The 24,189-nt window shown below is 39.4% G+C and overlaps 1 protein-coding gene across 2 annotated transcripts in view; it reads right to left on the reverse strand.

Annotated features, from left to right (window-relative positions):
- Nucleotides 1-24,189, reverse strand: part of cdh13 (cadherin 13, H-cadherin (heart)) — a 356,939-nt gene that overhangs the window by 77,009 nt on the left and 255,741 nt on the right. For both annotated transcript variants that reach the window (XM_013272522.3, XM_013272523.3), the window contains exon 9: nt 2,251-2,391. In XM_013272522.3, the coding sequence (XP_013127976.1) occupies nt 2,251-2,391 (141 nt within the window). The remainder of the gene's footprint in view (nt 1-2,250; nt 2,392-24,189) is intronic.

The raw sequence follows: 24,189 nt of genomic DNA on the forward strand, positions 1-24,189 counted from the left end.
CAAAATGTCAACTCAAAAAAAATCCAGCAATAGTGCATTTAATGAATAATAACAGCATAACGTCTCCTGAAAATGTGATTTTTTCTGCTTTTCTTGCCTCTACTGATGTCTATGAGTAAATTCTCTCTTTTTTCACTCATCTTTTCATCCTGTTCTCCATCTTTCGCCGTGTGAGTTCTTCTCATAAGCTGGAAAAGGAGCTTTTAAAGCTTACACATGGTCTACGGGGGGGGGGTGTCACGAGAAACAGACAACTCGAGATTCTTCTTAAGGAGGGCCTGCACAAAGTTCTATGAAAAGCCTTGAATATTTAGCTGAATAATTTATGTGGTGAAAGCTCGAGAGCAGCTGCTGACACAGGCTTAGCACCAGTGCACGCTCACAATATGACGGCGTTCATTCGAGGAGTGGTAGATGATTCATGGGCAGGTTGAGAAGCGGTCAGGGAGAGAGCAGGGTAAAGGATTTATACAGGGAGCTTAACGTCTTCAAACACTTGTTTTATAAAAGCTCAATTTCTCTGTGGCATTAAACATATCTCTTCCCAGTGAGGAATGAGAACATTAACTGGGACACGGACACGGTGCACTCTGCGTGGCCCTGCCGAGCCCTCTGAGCTGTAACATTTCACGTCTGAGCTGCGCTCCTTACAAGCTCCCCTGACACTTCGATGTATCATGGGAGGGCTGCGGGGGAGTTTGGTTAGGGCAAAGTTTTATGTGTCTCAAAACCTGACAACAGCTGTGGGCATTTCTATTAAAAAACACACAACTCAGGGTTGGAACTGCACCTTAAGGTGGAAGGTGGGTCTTTATCTAGTGGACCTCATTCTTTCTCCGTGTTTTTCCAGCTCCAGAGGTGAACAGGAGGGATGAAGGCAGACAGCAAAACAACCAAGGGGGCAACTCGTAACAAATTCATGTGGAGGGCGTACTACAGGGCACTCTCTCTCTGACTGTTAAACGATTTTATGGTTATTTTATGTGTTTCATCAGTCAGACAATCTGGTTTTGATTTTTAACTTTAGAAATATTCAAATCAACAACCTGGTTCATTCTTAAAAAGAAGGACTGCTACCGCTCCTGCTCAGAGGTTTCCTTATGCAGCCTCTGCACCGGCATCACACACCCACACCTTCTGCCATCTGTTCGGGGTTTTTCTTGAACTTTACCTTTTGAAGAGAAGGATGAAATATCTTCATATGAGAAAACGAAAGGTCACACTGACTCAGACAAGTTCATGAGCTAGGTGAACAAACACATGTACATGAAGTATGTGTAGAAGCAACTGAGTGTAGCACCAGTGTATGTCTCCATAAACAAAGTCCATCTGTCAAGTCACTGCAAAGGGCAACTCTGCATAAACCATTGCCTTAAAGACTATGATTACTACATTACCAAGAGTTCAGGCTTGTTGTAAAAATAGCGTCTCTGCCACAGGGCACAAAACACGGAAAAACAGCAAAGAAGAAGCACGATTTTACCGAATGCAAAATTGAAAATATCAGAAAATAAGACGATGTATGATGCAGCTGGTTTAACTTGATCATTCTGGCCTCAGAGTATCAGGTTCAACTAGGTCTAGGATGTGTTTATACATGTCCCAAGGGTTCACATGAGGAACTGGGACTACTGTGGAGGACTGTACCAATACGCTTATAAAGACATAATAATATATTTATTTTACGTTTAGCTTATTGGCGCTCAAAACAGTATCAAGCATCAGTATTTTCCTGGGTAAGTGTTGATTTTTTAATTGTGGTATTACAACAACCTTACTGTCGACATTCTAACTATTTTGCCTTTCTGAGGAATTGTCAGCAGGATGTTTCCTGCCCACGTTTCAGATCACAAATACCTGAAAAGGAAAGCAAACTCTGTTTTCACACTAAAATAGGCAAAAACTAGTATTATTTGAAAATGTGGATTATTCTGACTGTTGTACAGTTAATCCCCCAGAGAACAAACACTTTATGCTACAGTAATCTATTACTTCACTTTGAAAAATCTGAGGTGTTGTTTGAATGTTTATGTTTGAGGTGTTACAGTTATTATTGTCACACGCGCCTCCATAACAGAGAGAGATGCCACTGGGATGCCATAAAGATGCAGTTCCTTTATTAGCCACGATAATCTTCGACTATTCTGTTGGGGAAACTGCACACAGGTGACAAGTGACCTCACACAGCAAACACACAAAACCCAGCGAGCATTAAGAAAAAGCAGAGAGCAAAAAAGGGAAGTTTCTCACCAGCGGATGTGTGAACTCTGGGGCATGGTCGTTCTTATCTGTTATGGTGATGGTAGCAGTGGCTGTTCCTGTTAGGCCCACCTCACTTCCTGCCATGTCCTTGGCCACGATCTCTAACTCGTATGTTGTGGTTGGCAGGGTCTGGAAAATAAGCACACAGTGATACACAGAAAAATGTTCAGAAGTATGCAGAAGATATAAGAATATTGTTGACAATCTATACCTCTACCTGAATATTCAAGAAACTATGAGTAATAACACCACGAGGTTAACGAGGAACCATTTAAGTCACTACATTGTTTCTCTCAGAGAAAAGCTAACAATTTTAACATCACTGTAAGGTCCTTTATATGCACCTTCCTGCTCAAACACCAGTGTTAAAAGCTCCAGTAAACACTCGTCGCATCTCTAATCAAAGGTCAAGAGCACACATTATGTTTTTTCGCACATCCTCCACTATGCAGCCGCCGGACTTCAACATTTTCAGGCTTTGCGTGAAAAGACTATTTTTGTCCCTCTCATTAGTGAAATTATACTTCACACTGTGTTTGAAGTATTGCCTTGCTTTTAGAATCTCCACTCCAATGTTTCTGGCTATTTTTGTTGATTAGATGTTGTAGTTTAAAGAATGAGTCGATGATTAAACCCCAAACTGAGTGCACTTTAATTCAGCCTTAAAACTCAAATTAAGTCCTTCACAAGCTAGAGAGATGGCTGTGGCCGTGGTTATAAAGCAGACCTCCTGAAAATAAACAGCCAAAATAAGACATTTAATCCATTTGTGACCTGCCAGCATCTTCAATCTATACAACAGTTGGAGAAATATAGCTTATAGATAGAGCGAGGGGGGGTGACGTTCATAATGATCAGAGCAGCAGCAATAATTCATTGAAATAATTCATGTCTAATAGAAATGTTAACTCCAGTGTATAAATAGCAGGGAGAAGGGGCTGGTAAAGCCAACATTTATTTATTCGCTGCAGTGTTTTTGCTCCATTGGAGGTGTTAACTGTCACATGCTTAATAAACTTCATCCATCTGTCTGAAAACACTGGTGGAGCGATCCTGCACTGTGGAGTCACCTCAGACTTCTCACTCTCCCCCGGTGCAAAAACGGATGGACGGACACCCCGGAACATACTCAGACGCAAATTATGTAACTGTCCCAATATTTGCTATTTTTTATTTGAAAAATGTTTCTGTTTTGGGTCATATAGAGAAAAAAGGCTTTTCAGTTTTCGACACGTTCAGTTCAACCTGTTAAAGTTCAAACTGAGAATCCCAAAGGTGATTTAAGTTGGATGTGGCATTGCCGTTGGTGCCAGGTGGGCTGCTCTGGCCATTTCAGAAACTGCTGATCTGCTGGGAGTTTTCCCCACACAGCCACCTCTAAGGTTTACAGAGAACGGTCAGAAAAAGAGACAAAAATCCAGCGAGTGGCAGCTCTCTGGGTTTAAATGCCTTGTGTCAGATGTCAGAGCAGAATGGCTGGTTTGAGGTGATAGAAAGGCACAAGTAACTCACATAACCTGCTATTACAACCAACTAAGGTTTGCAGAAGAGCATCTCTGAAAGCATAACATATTGGAGGCAGATGGGCTGCAGTGCTCCCATCCTCTGATGGATGCTTCCAGCAGCATAATGAACCCTGTCACAAAGCTCACATGGTCTCATACTGGCTTCTTCAACATGACAATAAGTTCACTGTACTCAAGTTTCCTCCACAGTTACCTGATCCCAGGAGGGGACTGTTGACATGTAGCAGTTCTGAATGCACAAGGGGGTCCAAACCAGTACTGTTGTACCTAATAAACTGTCCGACACATTCTCTCCAGTTGCATTAAGAATCTGAATATCCTTTAACCACCTATGTACCTGATCATGCCCCCGAACTTTAAATGCTTGGAGACTTGACCTTGTTAGTGATCAAGTTATTGTTTATGGACAAAGGCCTGTGACCTGATATTACCCAGCCTGCACACACACACACACACACACACACACACACACGTATGTATGTGTACCTTTGCCTGTTTATTGGAGATATTGCTCTAATCAATTTAATCTGAGACAGGCAGGGAGCGATCAATGGCTACACACCTTCAGGCTCATTTTAATTATCGCATCAACCAGAATTTAGCATAAGGAACTGCAGACTGAGCTAAATAGCAAATCTGACACACACACAGATATCATCAAAAAGGCCTGACTTAAATGACCCTGTTGAAAGAGGAGGGATGCATTTTATGATCAACGATCATAGTACCCCTTCTTAGAAGTAGATTTCAGCATAACAAGGTCAAAATTCATTTCTGCCAATTCTAAACTAAACAAATGAATTTGCAGCGTGCAGCAGGTGAAAGGTGGCAGCTACTACTTATTCACATTTATTCACATGTTACATTTTTCAAGAAAATTCTGCTTTTACAGTCATCAACTATATTTTTATTATATCTTTATATTAACAGCTTTCACACCATCTTAACTTTTTATGTTTTAGTATGTTGCAACAATCAGTACTTTTTTATACATATAGAGCTTTTGCTTTAAATTTTGTACATCATATATTGTACATGTGCCTCATTAAATTATGTTCTATTATTATTTCTATTCTTTCTTCAAATTATTATATACACACACTACACTTATTATAAAGATAAACTACTATTTAATTTTAAGCCGATTCCACTCTTAGATTATATCACTGGATAATTTAAATGGTTATTTCTGCCTTATGCTAATTTTTCCCATAAAGATAATTTCCACATGTATTTTTGTGATGTTTATTAATCCTTATCAGTTCCATATTTCCCACATTTCCTTACATCAGACAGAGTGAAATATACGTTTTCAAACTTATATTGATTTTAAAAACAATGTTCAGTGTTGAACATTTAAAGGCTGGGATGACCACGGACTTTACTCTAAAACATTAAAAATAAACATTTAAATGCTAAATTAACCTAAAAAGCTGCTTTTATATTGGGTTTCAACATGTTCTCATCCCAACACGTAACATACCGATGCTATGTGACAAATCGTCTCACCTCGGGCCGTGACAGATGGTCGGTATGTTACGCGTTGGGAATGAGACTGCTCTGTGGGTTTATATGCAGATGACCAGCCGAGAACCAGTACAGACTCCAGACATCAACTCCATTCATTCAAGAAGTTGCTGTGTGGTAGACTGTGGGTGCAAAGGAAAGACAGTAAACAGGTGTTTCTATCAATAGTTTGTCATACATGGTGGGTGACAGCTCCGCCCCTCACAACCAGCTCCTGTTCGATCAAACGCCGAGCAGGCAGATGGTGCTCCGTGAACCTGTGAGTTTATTAAACCCTTGCACACAACCACATGTGAACACACACATGCTGTCTTCAGAACACACACACGCATGCACACCTGAGCACAGACGTATACTTTTGCCCTCCAGCTGGAGAAGAGCAAGGCTCTGGGATACCTGCAGTCTCAGTGGTGTCTAAACACATTCAGCGTGGCCTCCTCTGGCGACTGACAACGTCTTAATGAGTATTTCCTGAGTCTCAACTCAATTATAAACTCCCTGGCAGTATCTGGCCAAGAAAAGATGTTCACATTCACTCTGGGCGAGAGTTACAGCGAAAGGGAATTTTCCCTCCAGGTGTCAGAAAACTTCCACTGGCAGCATGCTGATTGAGATACTCCTCTCAGTTAGCTTCTTAATTTTTCAGCCTCTTGTTAATCCGTCTGGAAACACTCAATTAAACTTCTGAGCAGCAATGCTGCCATAGTCCATCAAAAAAGTTACTTTTCCCCCGGCTATTTCACTTTGCAAAGTCGAGTCGCGGTGTGGTTAATTGCACTAACTGCCAGTGTAAAAAGCGATGGGGTTTCGCTGAGTTATGTTATAACAAACTTAATAAAAAATAAGGGCGTTTGTGTTTGGTTGAATATTTCTTTGTTGTAATGTTGTAATGTTGTTATATGAAACTTGGGCACATCCATTTGTTTCTGGCACTACGGCTCACTCCAAATAATGCTGCAATGGCTTAGCAGAGAACCAGCTTGAAGTTGCCCTTTGGCACAGGCCTTATCTGGATCACTCAGGGATTATATGCTTAGAGCAGACACCAAATGACCGCTGCTCACAGGTGCTGCTAATAAGATACCAATCAGCCACCTGATTGTCAGCACCTGTGCTACCAGAAGCTCAAAACCAGAACCGCAGCAGAATAAGCAATTTGGCAAAATTTTCACGGGTGAAACCCACATGCTCAACTCTGCTGCTCAACCCACAAATAGCTCATATTTAGTGCAAATGTTGAAAAGCATTTACAGTATTGTTATTCAAATCTTTATTATTATTATATCAGCTTCCGTACGTTTTTCGGCATCTATCTCCTTCAACACCGTTCAACTTAGAAAAACCATTCAATCACCGTTAGATTCCTCTTCTTTTGGACATGACTGCTTCTATTTTTCTCATTTTTAACTTTTATATTTTATTCTTAATATTCTATTCTACCTGAATCTGCTTGGTATGTTTTTCCTCATTTGTATTTAAGGAGAAATGGTTACTAGAACCATCATTTCCCTGAGTGGACCTCCCCAAGGGATTAATAAAAGTCTATTCTATTCTATCGTCTTGTTACAAGTAATGAACCAAACGCAAATTTCCTCACGTTTTGTGATTGTTTTATATTATTTGTGCATTACGTAACACTAATTATCAGGTGTCTGTGTCTCTGTCATGCAGTCCTGTAGTCTCGATTCCCCCTTTCTAACTAATCCATGCTAATATTAGCTGTAGCAAATAAAACATATATAAATATAACATGGCAATGAACATACCTACAGGTGAAACAATAACGTTATGTCTACCCTTCATGTGTAGGAAACTGCACTCCTGGCAGTGCAACATAAAATCATGGGATCATAAGATAAGATAACCTTTATTAGTCCCACACGTGGAAAATTGGTTAAAAACAGAGAAAAACAACCAAGACTAGTAAAAAACGGTAGCCCATGATTGCAGATTGTAATTGGTAAAGCTTTAGTTACAAAAAACTACGAGAAAATAAAGAGGAGATAAGAAAGAAGCTCAGAATGAGTGGAGCTGCTGTAACAGGCCGCCACACACGGGGGGCGCCGGAAGTGAAGATCATATCCTGTAAACCAGTAATGCCTGTATACATTTCTACGAGTCCTTAAATAGAGAATTCAGTGTTTAATGAGCAGGTTTGTCTTATTTTTAGTTCAGTTTGACTGAAAGGCAGAACTGCTAAGTTTTATTTAGAAACGAGACCTCTGCTGAACTCTTGAACTTTTAGAAGAATGGACGCCAGAATGAGAGAAATTCCTGTATTCATTTGAAGAATGCCACCGTCTTCTTCTCTATGTACAGTATAATTTTTTTGTAAAACATAAGTGGGAGAAAAACTAGGAATCCACAGGTGATTTCATTGAGCGATTGCGGTGGCGAAAGCTGACGTAAAACCGAACAAAGAACTAATGAAGTCGAGCGCACCGAATGATATGACGGGCCTCGTTTCAGCGACATCTGATCTGGGAATGACATTTCAGGCCTTCGCATTCTACCTTGAAAGGATTTTTTTATCAAAGCCTCTGAAGGCAGGCCACAAAGCAGGCAGAAAAGAAAGGATGAGAAGAACAGAGCGGTAGAGAGACAGACGGAGAAATGATGGGGATACGTGAGGAAAGGATGAGAGCAGAGAGAGAGAAAGAGAGCAGTCTGACATCTGAGACACCACATTAACTCTCTGAAAAGGTGTGATATTATAATCAAATTGGCAGTGGGCTCTTTGTTCTCCTCTGGCCCTTCGGTAGTGCTCACTCACAGCACCAAACCACTGGCTATTCTTCAGGCCTCTTTTCAAATGCTTAGTGAAATGATGACAGGCATAAAAAGGCTTAGAAAAAAAAGTTAACGTGAGTTATATAAAACTCCACTAGTGACAGAATTTCTACTGGAGCAACATGATTCCTCCCACCTTTATTTCATTGTGCTTCACATTTTTTGTGGTGGAGAGCAAATTTTAAGAAAGGTGCGGGGGGCAAACTCCAACATTTCTTTTGTCCTTGATATTGAAAAGACGGCATAATTATATAATTATCAAACTGTGCCTTTTTAAGGTCTACAGAACATGTCTGATCTTTTTCTGAAGAACTTTTATTTTCTGCTAGTTGCACTTGGCAGGCTTTTTCTGCACCTATAGTAAATAACAACAACAAAGAAATGCATACCTTTATGATTGTGCTGTATCATCTATCATCCTTACTACCTCAGGATATGACTATCCATACTGATATTTGTGCACAACCTCACAGAGATAATAATAAGCAAGATTAGAATATATATTTTATTTTATTTGTACAACTTTAAAGCAAAAAGCTTGAAAATCACTCTTGTACTTTTTCTTAATTCCTGTCGCTCAAATCAAAGCGTGCACGTTGTCTTACATACAGCAGGTTACAATGCTGCCATCTCAGTCTCGTAGACGTATTTCCGCATGTTTGATGCAGTTATAACTTTTAGCAGTAACTGGAGTGCAAACACATTGTCTATCTGCCTCAAGATCAACTCAACAAATGCTGGCAACCTCCTGCACTCCACCCCTGTAGACACATGATTAATCACTTTGACAACAGTTAATTACAGTATGATGGAAGACACTTGAGGCTCTTATCTGGGCCACTTGAACCTGCACAAGTGTTTCTTTCTGTTTCTTTCATCAGCCTCTTCAGAATCGTGTAGGTGTTGGTGGCAGTGTGGCAAACTGATAACTCTCTGATAAATCTTTTTTTCTTTTCTTGTTATTATTATAAACAGATTTTGCAGCTTCTTGTGTGTTTGATCAAAATAGTTACGTGGGCTTGTTCATGTAAAGGCCAGAGAGAGAACATTTAGCTCATGTGTGTTATTAGGTGATAAATAGGGGTTAAACTTCAGGATAAGAACTCTATTAGAAATAATAGATCCATGCATCCATCATGTACTTCATGTGCATCTTCTACACAAAGTATATTCACACAAGACCACAATTATATCAACTATCCTCTGCAACCAGTCTGGTATTGCTAGCATTGAATCTTGGCTAACAGCATTAGCGATCACATCGTTCCCAGGAGGCTACAGTACTTCCACGTCTGCTGATAGTTCACACTTGAGTATACTGTTTGCTGACCTTCTGAGTTTGCAGTTGACTTATGGTCATTATTATGGCATGAAAAATATTTGTATAATCGCACCACATCTTCAATAGTCTTTTAATTTAAAGGAAGCAGCCTGTACACACTGTACGCTTAGCCAGTGCAGTAATCCATCCATTGATGGCTCCAACTGACTTTAAGCATGTTGAAATGAAACTAAGAAAATTCTATATAGATGGAATAAGTCATACATAGGCAGGACAAAATGGTCATGATGTACAAAGGTGTTGAATGTGAAATGCCCAGAGATCCATGCTCTCTGTGACAATGAAAAAAATCTTCTTCTCTCTCTTAGGAACACGTGAAGCCCCAAAACATTTTCTCAAAGGGTTTAATGATCTGAAGTCGTTGCCCACGTGCTACATCTTTCTCTGCATCGGCACTGCAGCCTGTATCTATATAAAGATGGGGAAAGTAGCCTGTTTTTAGCACACAGATTATACAGATGCATCACTTAACCAAATATTTTACTTGACTTAGAATACGTAGGCACCATCGATCAGTTATGCACTGCAGACAAACCAGAGGACATTTCATTGGCCATGAGAAATAGATAAAATAATAAATGGGTAACTCATAAAGCACTGAAGTAAAGGAGTGACTAACGGCTGCTATAAAAACTTTTTTTCCTCCTCGGTTGTTCCCATTTGGGACAACTCTGTCAAAAAAGACGAATCCATGAGAAATGACTGACCGAGCTTTTCAGCCACAGGCCTGAGAACGTGTTGGTTCTCTCTCTGACAAAGCTCCGATAGTAACTGACAAATCCTATGACAACTTCTTTGGTTAAAGTTGCTCAACAGCTTTTCAGTAAATAACAATAATAATCCTGGACGATGTGGTGGCAGCAGGTGATCTGATACCGAGAAGATGCAGTGCCATCAATAATATGTCTCATTATTTCTTACTCTTCTGCACCAATTTCCAAATCTGCTGACTTCTTCCCACCATCAAAAAGTTTTAGGATCACAGATTTGTTCCACCAGAGGTGATCGGGCACATTTTTCAGAGCTCCAAGTGCAAATGGACAGAGTGAGAGTTACTGAATGATCTAACAGCTGCACAGGAAACAGTCCAGAGGTGAATATGTCTGACTCATCTACGACCTGAATATATCTTATCCACTATACCATCATTTCATTTTCTTTATTTAGACACACGTTGCTATAAGATCTAGTTTCCAAGCACCTGCACTGTAAAAATATTAAACCTTGTGTAAATATGCAAGCATAAAATAGACCTCAGCCTGCAACAGCAGTTAAATGAAGCCGGGCGATAGCAGTGCAATACACATCACGCATAAAACGCATAAAAAAGTAAGAAGACGTGGTGGGTTACGCTGTAGCTTGACTGTTAGACCAGACTAAAAGGACAGGGAAGAATAAATGAAACAAAGGTCAAATGATCTCCTCCTAAAACAACAATTTCAGGGCTGAGTACATGTTGTGCATATCAACAAACAGCTGCAGTGAATATGTGTAAGTTCACTTCAGTATGTTCTCATTCACCCAAAGGGACTGAAGAATACTAAAAGAAAAGATTTTGTTCATAAAAGTTATGTTTGGAAGATTAAATATGTAAATGGGCAAATGCCCAAAATGACTAAAACATAATTTCATTGATCTGACAGAATTGCAACTCCTAATTTTCTTTCAGGAAGCAAGCCCAAGGCATAAAAATGCAAGTTAATCATCTTAAATGCCTTTCAGACTTTGGTAAGTCACCAGTAAGGCACCAAAAACCATCTTCTTGTTTCTTATCTCCTGTAGCTACTTACATTCTGTGAGATTTATCAGAAAGAGGCCAAAGTCTATTTATGAGAGTAGTAACACAAATAGATAGGCTTACGGCCCCTCCACAATTATATCGTGTTAATTACAAAAGGAAGGATTTGTTAGTGAAGCAAAAATATACTTTCTCTGTGAGCAGTGTGTCATGAAACAATGTGTATGTGAAATGGGTTTTACATTCCCCAACGTGAGAATATAAAAACCTCTGCTGTAGTCGTTGTTGGCTCGTTGCTGTTTACCAGTGAGATGTCTCTGTTTGGCTCAGTGCGGGTCATAAAAAACAAAACAACATGATAATCCTGTATTTTGTTTTATGAGGATAACACAAAAAGCAAATACTGTTTCTCATCAAATGAAAAAAATCTGCAGGTTTTACTCACTTTGTTGGCCAAATAGTGATGCCCGCTATTCAAAATAACCTCCTCAAGCAGCTCAGAATACCCACTCGGCACCCGTGTCATCATATAATGGGAGGATTAAGTGAATTTGAGTGGATTCAGCGTCACCTTTTCGTCACTTCTTCCAAACTATAAGGTCAGTGAGCACACAGCAAAGGTAGGGTTGAGCAACACAGTGTCAGTAATGAAACCGAACCAATGAGCTGCTGTCAGCTGCTGTCATTCAATTGCCCACTGGGAAAATGCCGAGTATGCCAGATCACCAGTCCAGACGTGGTTGTTTCAAAGGTCTCAGCACTGACCTGGAAGTACATGAACCTAAAAAGTTTAACTTTTGATCTCTCAAAAGGACATCTTCAACTTTTGTCCTCCAGTGTCCCTCGTGGGACTCCGTAATGTCAGAATCAGGGCCTAATGTGTTTCTATGTTACTGTATCAACATAATAAAATGATGGTGGAGAAAATATGTTTCTTGAAGTTTACCGGAGAATTCGGTACATTACGATACAAAGGCGGAGAAGTGCTGCCCTTGACAAACTGAGATTGAATAATTTGATGAGAATGTTTGGCATTCAAAATAAACAGACTTTGAACTTTGGCTTTCAGTGTGCTATGTAGTTTATACATGTACTGTACTTTAGATTAGTGAGCTGAAGTTTCTTTTTAAACATCGAGAAGCTTCTGTAGCTTTTGGTAGAAGCACATTTGATTAAAAGTCTTTCAGGAAGTGTTTACTGAAAGAGCTGAGACACAGCTGCATCATGATTTCATTAAATCAAAGCCGAGCTCTTTGGTTTTTTCCCTCCAGTGGCTGATCAAGGTTGCACGAGGCCAAAAACATGCAGCATCACACACAAGAATAAAAATTAGACACTATGACAGGATTACACTGTCTGTCTGATCTATGTCCATAATTAATACTACTTTGGACATATGGACTTACAAGTATCTGCCCACCATCATGTCAGCTCTTTTCTACTGACACAAAAATGATCTAAGTTCAAATAATTCAACTAGAAAGAAACTCGACAAAACAGAGCAATTCAACATGCATTCGAGTGAAACAAGCTTCAATTTTCCCCCCATGCTCGATGCTCTAAGGACTGTTGAGAGTTCTGTATTTGTCTCCTCCTTTTTACTATCCTTGAATTTCATCTGTCCCTTTTTGAATTTTCTTCCAAACTAAGCTTTTGTGGCGGCACTTGCAAAAATCTTTTGTCAGATTATCCCTCTTTTCTTTTGGGTCTGCAGATACGCTGTTAGCTTTACTTTTTGCAATGAAAACATCATGAATTCTTAAAGGTACATACAGGTGTATATGCAGTTACCCTAATGCTCAAAGGTTTGAGGCGACTTCAGCAATCGCTCGTGTGGTTCGGTGGTACGTTGTGTTGCACAATGTTACACAATGTTTACTGTGTAAAATACCTAAATGGTCATAAGAAAACCATTTTCTAATTATGTTACCACAAATGGCACAAAACACAACCAAACAAAAAAAGGAAAAATAATAGTGAAATAGTCAAAGTGCATTTGTTCTAATGCTTCAAACTGTGTAAAAACACCAACAGAACAACTCAGCTCTGAAGCAAACAGGAAGAGAAGATGAGCACAAGACTGCATTTGGGAACAGATGCCTCACAAACAACTGGTAACCAAACATGATGTTTATAAATGTATACAGGCTCATAAATCTATAATTCATTCATAAAAGAACAAAGAAAACATATCAAATGTTTAAACTGAGATGGAGCCTTACCACATGTACAAGCTGTCAAATGCACAGACTCTGTACAATCAGGCTTTTGAACCGAGCACTGATAACAAGGTGCCAGGGTCCCTCTTCTCTTTAGTCCGGAGGATGCGCTGTGCATATTTTCCAAAAAGAATTTAAAATTTTGATTCATCTGACCACAAAACACTTTTTACTTTGCCTCAGGCCATTTTAAATGAGGCTTGGCCCAGAGAAGAAGGTGGCCTTTTCTAAGTCACATCTTCTTTGCATGATATTTCTTTTACCTCCTTTTGTGGACAGCACGGACAAATCAGAGAGCGATTTCTGGAAGTGTTTCTGAGCCCACTCAGTGATGTTACCAAAGTCACAAAATGCCACCTTGTCTTCAGATTCTCTGAGTCTTTTGATAATGTTGTGTATTGTAGATGATGTAAGATATTCAAAGTCTGAAATTCAAATATATAAGATATTTAAATTCTGAAAAGCAGTTTTTTGCAGACTGGTGAACTTCTGCCTATCTTTACTTCAGAGAAACTAAGATGCTCTTTTTAATAGCCAATTATGTTACTGATCTGTTGCCAATTAACATAATTAGTTGCAAAATGTTCCTCCAGCTGTTTCCTTTTAGTACCACTTACTTTTCCAGCCTTTTGTTGCCCCGTCCCAACGTTTTTTAGATGTGTTGTTGCTCAAAATGAGCAAATATCTTTGGTGAAATAGAAAAATACCTAATTTTAAACATTTGAAATGCCCTCTATGTCCAGAAATTTATAAGATTTACAAATCATTGCATTCTGTTTATTTAAAATATTTTTCTTTGTAAAAAGATACTGGCACCTTGATTGAGACATTTGTTCACTATTATGAGGGATTTATACAACATAAAATGTCTCACATATAGCTATCACTCAGTTTGCACGGTACAGGCCATTTGCAGTGTCATGCCATACCAATCACTGCTTTATCGGAGTTAGTTTGCTCCTGCATAATATTCAATAAGTTGAAAAAAGAAGCAGGTTTCAGGAGGCTGGCATTCTCCTCATAACTGAGCAGCCACCGGGTTTCAGCCTTATTGACCTGCACAGGTCAAAGTGCACATCAAACTAATCTAACTCAACGTAAAGGTCTGCTTTGCTGTGACTGTAGAACAACAAGCAGCCGGAAGGTCTGACAGAGGCGGAGGCAGGCGATCCGCTGTGGTCACCCTTAAAGGTAAGAGCTGAAAGAAGAAGACGTCAATGGCTGTACAACAAACTTCTGTTCTCTCAGCAGCTGATGTAAAGTGTGCATTCTTGTTTGCTGCCAGCATCCATGCTTTTGCAAATGACAGTATTTGGATTATGCTGAGATTGTTCGAAAAATGCCATTTCTTTCCTGAAAGTACAGTTTCTGAAACTGCCAACTTTTAAAATGCTGACACACCGAGTCTACATACAAGATACAACTATGGGCAGGATCTCATTAGTAGCCTCCATATAACAGATGTCCTGCAGTATACTGTCAATCTGTCGATATTTTACTTCCATAGGCAAAACACAGGCTGCACTGATCTCCCATCCCTCAAGACTATGACACTGACGAAGTGGGTATCGAGAACATATGGATGGATGTATAGGTCGATGGACAGATGGAACAGCAATAAATTGTTTAATAAAATTAAATCTCTAAAGAGACACAGATCTGCAAATAAACTGATTCTTTTTTAAGAACAAAGGATAAAATGGTGCGAGCAGTGTTGGTCAAGTTACTTGAAAAAAGTAATCAGTTACTAATTACTGATTACTTCCCCCCAAAAGTAATCCCGTTACTTTACTGATTACTTATTTTCAAAAGTAATTAATTACTTAGTTACTTAGTTACTTTTTAAAAACACAATTTACAACCTGAATAGGTGATAAAGCGATAGATCTTTCAGCCCAATTCTACTTTTTCTGCATAATCCATCATACAAAATGTAATCAAATGGAAACGTCTCTTTTTAAAACTTTAAATCTTTTAACTTTATGCATCAAGCAAAAACTTAATTATATGCAACATTCTCTGACTGGAAGAAATTTGTTTAACATTTAAACCTATTTTCTGCACATTCCAGCACATAAAATAAAATATTTTTTTGTGTTTACACTCACTCTTTCAAATAGATGAAAGTAAAACACAGCAGAAAATAAATAAAATCAAAGACTAGCGGTCCTGTTGCTCTATTTTCACCTGTAAAGCAGGACTGGGGTAGGCGGAGGTTTACCCTGGTGCAGGTGTGCCGCAGCGGTCAGTGGAAGAATCCGCGAGTTTCTCTGTGAAGTTCCCATTACAGTCGTAGGGCACTCGCTGCTTGCTTGGAAGTTTAGGGGTTTTTCGCTGTAAAAAGAAGTTTTCTTCCCACACAGTGAACAGCGGACACTAATGTTTTTGTCACTTTTTATGGAATCAAACTCAAAATAAGGTCAGTACTTCCACGCTTTAAACGCTGCACGCTCATACTCCCGCACTCGATATATTATCCATTGTTGATCTGCAGACAGCTGTTGTCACTAACGTCACACTCGTTTACGTCACTGTCATGAGACATTCTCGAAAAAAATCACGGTTTTAGTAACGCAGCGTTCCTACGGGAAAGTAACGGTAATTAGATTACCGTTTTTGCAATAGTAATCCCTTACATTACTCGTTACTTGAAAAAAGTAATCAGATTACAGTAACGCGTTACTGCCCATCTCTGGGTGCGAGTGAAACCAGGTGGCTCAGTGGTCATTGCATATTTGCAATGACGACTAACAGAGATTTTACCTTTGTATTTTTTTCTTATATTCTCCATTTTGAATGCATCAAAATAACTGCAAAATTCACACAGCTTCTCTCTCAGCACCTCTTTGATACTCTCGCCTTTCTGTTTTTTGGCTTTTAAGGTGTACGTATTGATTTGTTCTTGCATTTCAGCATTAACCATATTTATCCTGCTTCATCAGGCCAATTAGTAGCAAGATGATAAGCTGTTGCAGCACCAGTGTCCCTCAGCTCTCTCTGATGAGTCTGGGGCTAATTGGGGTCAAGGTTGGGTTTAAGGCTGTGGTGAGTTAGAGCAGAAAGCACAAACCGGGGCTAATCTAATCAGGTGCACCATCAGACCGCAGTCTAATCACGTCATTTAGTAAGCACTTAGATGTATATTAGGAACAGAAATAGTCTCTCATTGCCACAGTCCTGCACTCAGAGTGGATCATGCACTGTGTGTGTGTGTGTGTGCGTGCACATAAGTGTAAATGTGAGTGACAGTGTGCTTGTGTTAAGTGTAAACATAACCATGATGCCTGCCACCATCGGAAATATCAAAGACCCATCTGGGAAGCATGCGTGCGCATTTGTGTGTCTGCGTGTGTGTGTGTGCATCCTTCAATATAGAACCCAGGTGTTCCTGTTTAAGTGTTAATTAGATTAGTTTAGATCAAACGGGGTGCCATTCATTGGAGAGTAGAGGTGGCAGGGCCATCCCGCCAGGGAGCCAGTTCCAAATACTCCTCGTCTCCTACCAATTAGGATCAATTAATCATTCGCTGGACTCACTTGATTGGTTTGCATGAATTTCATATAAATTTAATAAGGAGAGTATATGATATGGCGAGAGAGCAGGCGACTATGAAACATGATGATGACTCACAGATGTTGATTATCTTGTAAAAATAGCAGATAGTAAAGTGTGGACAAAATCTGATCAGTGGTGATATTGCTAAATTATTCACCCTCTGGAGAAAACTCATTTCTGTCGCTTGTATCTGCGATTTCGTTCTTTGGGTCACTTCCATGACCCAATCGCCAGCCTCAGTAGCCAGGGATCGTGTCTACCTACACAAATTTCCACCATGGTTAATTTCCATTGGTTGCATTTGACTTCATTGAACTCTATAAACATTCAACAAAACAAAACTAGCCAAGTGTCTCTGTTTCAGCGAGGAAGAGGAGGACACAGATCACTGGTACCACACATCAATTCCACATCAAGTAGCAGCTACTGATGTGGAGTTTTCTGTAGTGCACAACAGGGAATGACAACAGATGTTTGCTTAAACCCTTTAAATGTGGGTATGTTCTTTTTTTTTATCACTCTGCCATTACTACCATCGTGACATTACACTTTGGGGAGAGAGTCTGTAGCAGTCATTTGCTAACTTTGCAAATGAAACCCTGTGGGGACAAAAAACAAACACAAACTATATATATCCAGTGATGCAGCCTGCATTAATACACTCGTGTGTTTCTTGGCAATCAAGATTTCTGCAGTGAACAAGGTTACACATCTACACCATCCAACAGCTGTGACCAATCTTAATCATAATGCCTGCTGTTTATGCCTGTTTACAATGTTTATGTTAACAAAAGCAGTGATCTTTCCCTTTGTGTCTGGGACTGCAGCAGGTTGTGCTGCAACTGAAAGTTTGTACATTTATAGCCAATTATAGTGAAATCAGAAGCTGATCAGGTCAAATTCAAAAATAAAGCTGCTGTGTTCAAAGTAATTAATTCAGTGGTCAATACATAACAGATATTCAGTAGTAAACATTTGCGTTTCCACTTTGAACTGAAATTACTTCTTTTATTTTTTTATCTTTTGACATTTTTGTTGCTAACGGATCCGCATCGTTGCAGATTCCTGCAGCCGGTGTAGTTAAATAATGAATAGCTCAGAGTTTCAGTTGACTCCAGTCACAGCATACTGAGAACCAGCATATCTGTTTCCCTGCTGACCTTTGCTTGCTTGTTTGCTTCACAAACCCAACATTACACAGTTGCACAGCCATCTTAACCATCAAGGCCGACATAAAAAAAGTGCCAGACCAAAGGCCATTACAGCCCATGGCCTTAAAACTGCAAAGGTGTTTCTGGAAAGCTGCTCAATGCAGCACAACAAGACAGCAGCGATGGTGCTGACCAAAGGTGACTATGACTAGTAGGTGGAGCCACTAGCTAACTGCCAGAAATAATAGATTTAACACCAGAGCCAAATATATTGGACTTGCATCAAAAAAGATGGCTTTTAATGTGGATTGTGTCATCTTACTGTTTGTTTTTGTCTTTGCCTTTCTGCTGAAGCACTCCTTTATTAGGGAATAAGGAATTCGGTGGCACGACCACACACTGAGCACTTAAATCTGTGTGCTGACTGAAGTCTGTTTTGCCACATCTCTCCAAGGAGGGTTCAAAGTGGAAAAGAAATACAACTGGCAGCATAGAAGAGTGTAACAGTTTTACCATTAAAACAGTTTATTTTCTAACCAGGTTTTGTAGTATGCACAAACAACTGCACTTTGTCCAGACTGGCTCAGTTTGATGAAAATTTGCTCGAGTTGCTATTTGTTTTACTAAAGTTGAAAAAAGATGTTATAATGATACAGTGCTGATTAAGTGGCCGGTGTAGTGCACCTTTTGGGTTTTTGACAGGGCTGTATGACGCTTTCTCAAAGGCTGAGGACATGCAGTCACTAGTTATCAAATTCTAAATCTGTATTCTTGAGTGATACAGGCCAGTTAAAACATTCAGAGACGAGCTCTCTTCGAACACTCGAAAAAACGTGGATGCAAATACCCTGAGAGTCCAAGTGTAGTTAAAGTAAAAAGTAAAGGCTTTGGTAAATGTGTCACCTCTGACGTGCAAACATGTCCTTCCCTTCAGAGGACTTCAACACCATAATGCACATCCAAAGTTGAATTTATTAATACACACAGTCAGTGCTAGGGTCTCTCCAGACTTTTGCACTTTGCACTTTTGGGGGGACTGAACTGGTCCTTTGGTTAAAACTCGATCGGCTCCAAAGATCTGTAAAGGAGCGATCAGGACATCAGGCTGTGTGATTTTCTAGTTGTCTGAATCATTTCATACGTCATAGTTAGACACAGACAAAATAACTAAAAATACCCCAAACTAACCCTAATTTTTACGCTGCCAACTTATTGCCCTGCACCAGGCACCAAATCGATCTGTTCCCGCGCTTTGGAAATTAGACTAGGAACTAGGGCTGTGCGATATGACCAAAATCTCATATCCCGATATTAAGACATCTATCGTCCGATAACGATATAAATCACAAAAATGTAACATTTTCTGTAAATTCTGTGAATGTCAAGCAGCTCAACTTGCGTGAAGTGTTTCCAGCTGGGCGTCGCGTACCTGGAGTCCAGTGTTTTAACTGATGCATGAAACTATACATTTTTAGACAAGTTGTAACGGCCGCCGTTTTCTTTGTGAGTATTTATTACACAGCGTGCTGCGGGGAAAAGCCTGTTCTAACGTTTGAGTCTAAGGTTTATTTTTTAGCACCTGACGGCTCTTTTTTGCTTCTCATCCGTAAATACTCTGCATCTTTCACATGATTCAGTTTATTTTGAAAAGTCTCAACAGGATCTTGAGCTTTATTGTGAAAGGTTTATGTGGAAAATAAACAAGCGGACACGAGGTGGTTTTACCGTCGTTGTTGCTAACGACAACGCATAAAAACAAGCGCTTGTCCGTCTGTAGTGTGGTTATATTAAATATAAGAGAAAGAGAAAACTTTAGGAAATTAATATAGCCACTACAGTGACCATCAAAATAATGAAAAAATATTGCCGTAAACAGTTTATTTTGCGACACCACGAAACAAACGATAGCGTAAAATGAAACGATAGACGTTTTTATATCGTCATCCGATATATATCGTTATATCGAACAGCCCTACTAGGAACTAGAGATGGCACGATACCACTTTTTTATGTCCGATACCGATACCGATATCATAAATTTGGAAATCTGCCGATACCGATATGAATCCGATATTGTGTTTTTTAATCAATAAAACTGTTTTTTTTAATATCTTGCTGCATTTTGTATAAGTTCATACTCAAGTTTAAATAAACAACAACACTAAAGCTATTCTGTTATACCTGTATGTAAAAAAAAAAAATAAATAAAAAAAAAAAAAAAAAATACACTGCACCCAAAATATTTTATAGTTCAGCAACACTGATCAATCTAATAAACTTAAACCTGCTCCATCCTCCCTATTCTGGTATTTTAAAGAGTACTTAGCAGAAATATTAAGCAACCTAACTAATAGGGTTGCAAACTCCCAGCAAAAAAAAAAAAAAAATAGGGAACCACCCCCACCCTCCACCTCATGATGCTTAATCGATGTAATCAACTTTAATTTGATGCAGGGTGAAAAAAAAATGCACAGAAACAAATTATTTTTCAAGAATAATTAAATAGATTCAACATCTTTCTTCAACAGAATTGCAGACTGCACAGACGGTACCTTCCCAAAGGAAAAAGTACTATAGCTTACTAGGGTATATTAGACTTAACAGTTACTATATACAGTAATGGACTTCTATACATTTTACATCAGATTAAAACTTTGGGTGTAAGATTCAGATAATTATTTATTAAAAGCTACATATTTTAAATGAGAATAAGAAAGAAAAGTATGTCTTTGTGCCCCCTTTTCCCTGTTCATGCCCTATCAGCCCCCCTGGCTAAACTTTGCTAGATCCGCCCCTGCACAGTTACCAGCCATCAGCTACGTAGAAAAGGATCCTGGTGTAGAAAGTAATATTAAATAAATTCTAACAACAGCTTATCAAGCTTAAAGGTGCTGCTGTTGTTCCGCCGCTGGTTTCCTCTTTCTGGTGCAAAGTGGGCCAAAAACAAAGAAGAGAGACGGACTCACGACAGAAAAGCCAATCAGCTGATCGTTAAGCAGTTTCACAATTGAAGTAGCAGCAGGAGAGAGAGAGAGAGAGAGGCAGTCGCTCCATATATCGGTTGTTAAGCTTAACATGGGAACGCTTTACAAACATTCAGAGATGAACTTACACACTTGCTTTACTTCTCTCTGGGATAACTTCCTCGGAGATGAAATGCTGGTTTGGTAGCGAGGCTACAAATACACACAGCCGCTCTATCACGTGACGCACACTGCTCCGACGTGCTACGGTTATGAGCCGAGTTACGCCGTGTTGCAAGTTTTGTGAGGTGGTTTTTTTGATACTTAATGGATTGGATTACATTTTTTATTTTTCGCCGATATCCGATCCAGTAATTTAGGTCAGTATCGGACCGATACCGATACGTAATATCGGATCGGTCCATCTCTACTAGGAACCCTTCAATTTGCCTGTTTATGAATCAATTCCACCTACTGAACTCTTGATCTATAATAATAATATGGTATTATGCCTTTTTTTCCAGGAAATTTCATGTGAATATGATAGCAAAATGTCTTTTTGTTTTTAAACAATTTATTTGGAAAATAAACGGCTCATTCCACATCGAAAACATTCTTCATGCCTTTCTTCCTCTTCTCAGATTAAATGTCCTTATCTCTCATGGGACAAAACTGTTGTCACATTGGCACTGTGGGGCAAATGGAGAGATCCGTCTCCCAGCGCCTGCTGAAACAAGGACAGCTTGCTTATAATTGCTGGAAAATGTCACCACAGTTGATTACCAGTGATTTGTACTGCTGCAAAGGGAATCCAAATAAAATGTAGAGTTGATGAGTGCATCTTTAATGAGACTCATGCATAGTAATGCAGGCATCTCATTCCACTCTATTTCCTCACCTAAATACATGCAAATTCAAGGGACAAGTCAGTGAAAACACAAGAAGCCATGCTAATGAATTAAACAGAGACAGAAGTTGTTATTATTTCAGTTAAGTGGAGCTGGTTAGTACTTTGAGCTGTCAACAAACGTCCACAGTTGTATCTGCATGCTTCAAAAAACAGACTCGAAGAACAAATATTTGCAATCAGATCCCGGTGAGTTTCAGCTGCCAGTTCTGTACGTGGCATGAAGATGCAGATTTATACTGAGATTACATAAGAAAAAAGATTGTAACTGAACTTTAAGTTCTGTGTTGCTGAACTGGAAACAATACGTGGGAAGAAACAGTCATTTAAAACAGTCAAAATCATTAATTCTGTGCAGAAATTAACACACAGACAGCCACCTGACTCCTGCTGAGCAGTCATTAAGCTTCCTGGTCATAAAACAAGTAAATGATCGGTAGACTAGTGATTTCAAATAGAATGTAATAGAATACAAATCATTTTGATAGAGCTGCATGGAACGTCTCACCAGAGTTTTATGAAACAAGTAGATACTTTTTTGCACACACACACACGTTCGTTTTCATATCTTAGTGAGGACATCTAACTGACATATTGCTTCCCCTAGCCGCCTACCCTAAGCCTGACCATCAAAAATGAATGCCTAACCTTGACCTTTACCCTAACCATAACATAACTGTAACCCTGACTCTAAAACCACATATTGAGCCTCAAAAATGCCTTCAAACTCATGAGGACGGGCATTTGGTCCCCACAAGTGACTGTTGGTCCCCACAAGTATAGTAGCATGCCAATTATCTGTCCTCACAAAGATGTCTAAACATGTGCACATACATGCACACACACACAAAGGCATGTCATGTTAGGCACAATAAAGGATGTATAAAATCCTATCTGCTAAAGGCAAAAAGAACTAGAAAAATTTGCATTTCCTGCGAAAATGCTGTGTGGATGCTGTAACGCTGAAGCTGTCTGCTGAAAATAGCTGAAAAAAATGAAAAGTTGCAAAAATTGTATGGCAGTGAACAAATTAAAAATTCTGCTATAAAAAAGGTGCAGAAGCAGAAATCTTTGCTGAAAAGTTGTGAAAAGCAAAAAATTCTACTGAAAAGGGGTAAAGAAGCTGAAATTTGTACTGAAAAGAATTGTTGCCACGAGCAGAATTCGAACCTGGGCCTCCTGGTCTCGAGGCAGTTACTCATCTCACTGAGCCAAACTGGCTCTCAAGACAAAAAGAGATGGAGAGACTGACAATTCTGGTGAAATGAGCAGAAGATGCTGAGATCTGTGCTGATAAGTGGTGAAAAGGCTTAAAATTCTGCTGAAAAGAGTAAAGAAGCAGAACCTTGTGCTGAAAAGAGATGAATCAGCAGAATATCTGCTGGAAACAGCTGAAAAAGCTGAGATTTCTGCTGAAAAGGGGTGAAGAACATAAAATTTGCGTTGAAAAGAGTAAAAAAAAGTTTAACTGTTAACTGAAAAAAATGTTGCCATAAGCGCGATTTGAACCCGGGCCTCCCAGTCTGAGAACGGCTGCTCATCTCACTGAGCTAAAACACAGCTCAGCCCAGCAAGCAGAAATAAGTGACCACATTGATAATGTGTTCCATTCATTTCAATGGGCAAAAATATTGCATAAAACGCTTAATATTTTAAGAAGTATAATAGTTAAAAGTACAAAAAGATGTAGCAGGAATGAGCAGAAATAGCAGAATATTGTGAAATTTGAATGGTGAAAATTGCACAAAAATTGTGGAAGTAGTTAACAGACAAAGAACGGAGCAACTTGAAGAATAAAGTATAAAGAATAAAGAGAAACAGGAACTCAATAGTGTGGATGCTTCCAGGATCCACACAATGATTCATGTGACAGCAGCACATGGGTTTATGATTTTGCTTACAGCACAGACTGTAGCTGAGTACCTTGCACACATATTTTTAACATACACACTCACATAAGATTGCTGCATTGGTTTCAGACTTATATCAGAACACAAGGTGGTAGTCCATTTCCATGATAGTGATCGCTTTAAGCACAGCGCTGTCTTCAACAAGCTGTTGACCTGATATGCTTTATTTCACACTCACCTGCTTGGATTCACCAACATGTAAATCTGCTCAACTCTGGGTGCAGGCGGGGAATACAGATACAGCCAGATATGTATTTAGGAAGGCTTCTCACGTCTGCCTTCTAAGAAGCAGCACAAC

Source organism: Oreochromis niloticus, linkage group LG7, assembly GCF_001858045.2.
Source record: "Oreochromis niloticus isolate F11D_XX linkage group LG7, O_niloticus_UMD_NMBU, whole genome shotgun sequence".
In the NCBI taxonomy this organism is placed as follows: domain Eukaryota; kingdom Metazoa; phylum Chordata; class Actinopteri; order Cichliformes; family Cichlidae; genus Oreochromis; species Oreochromis niloticus.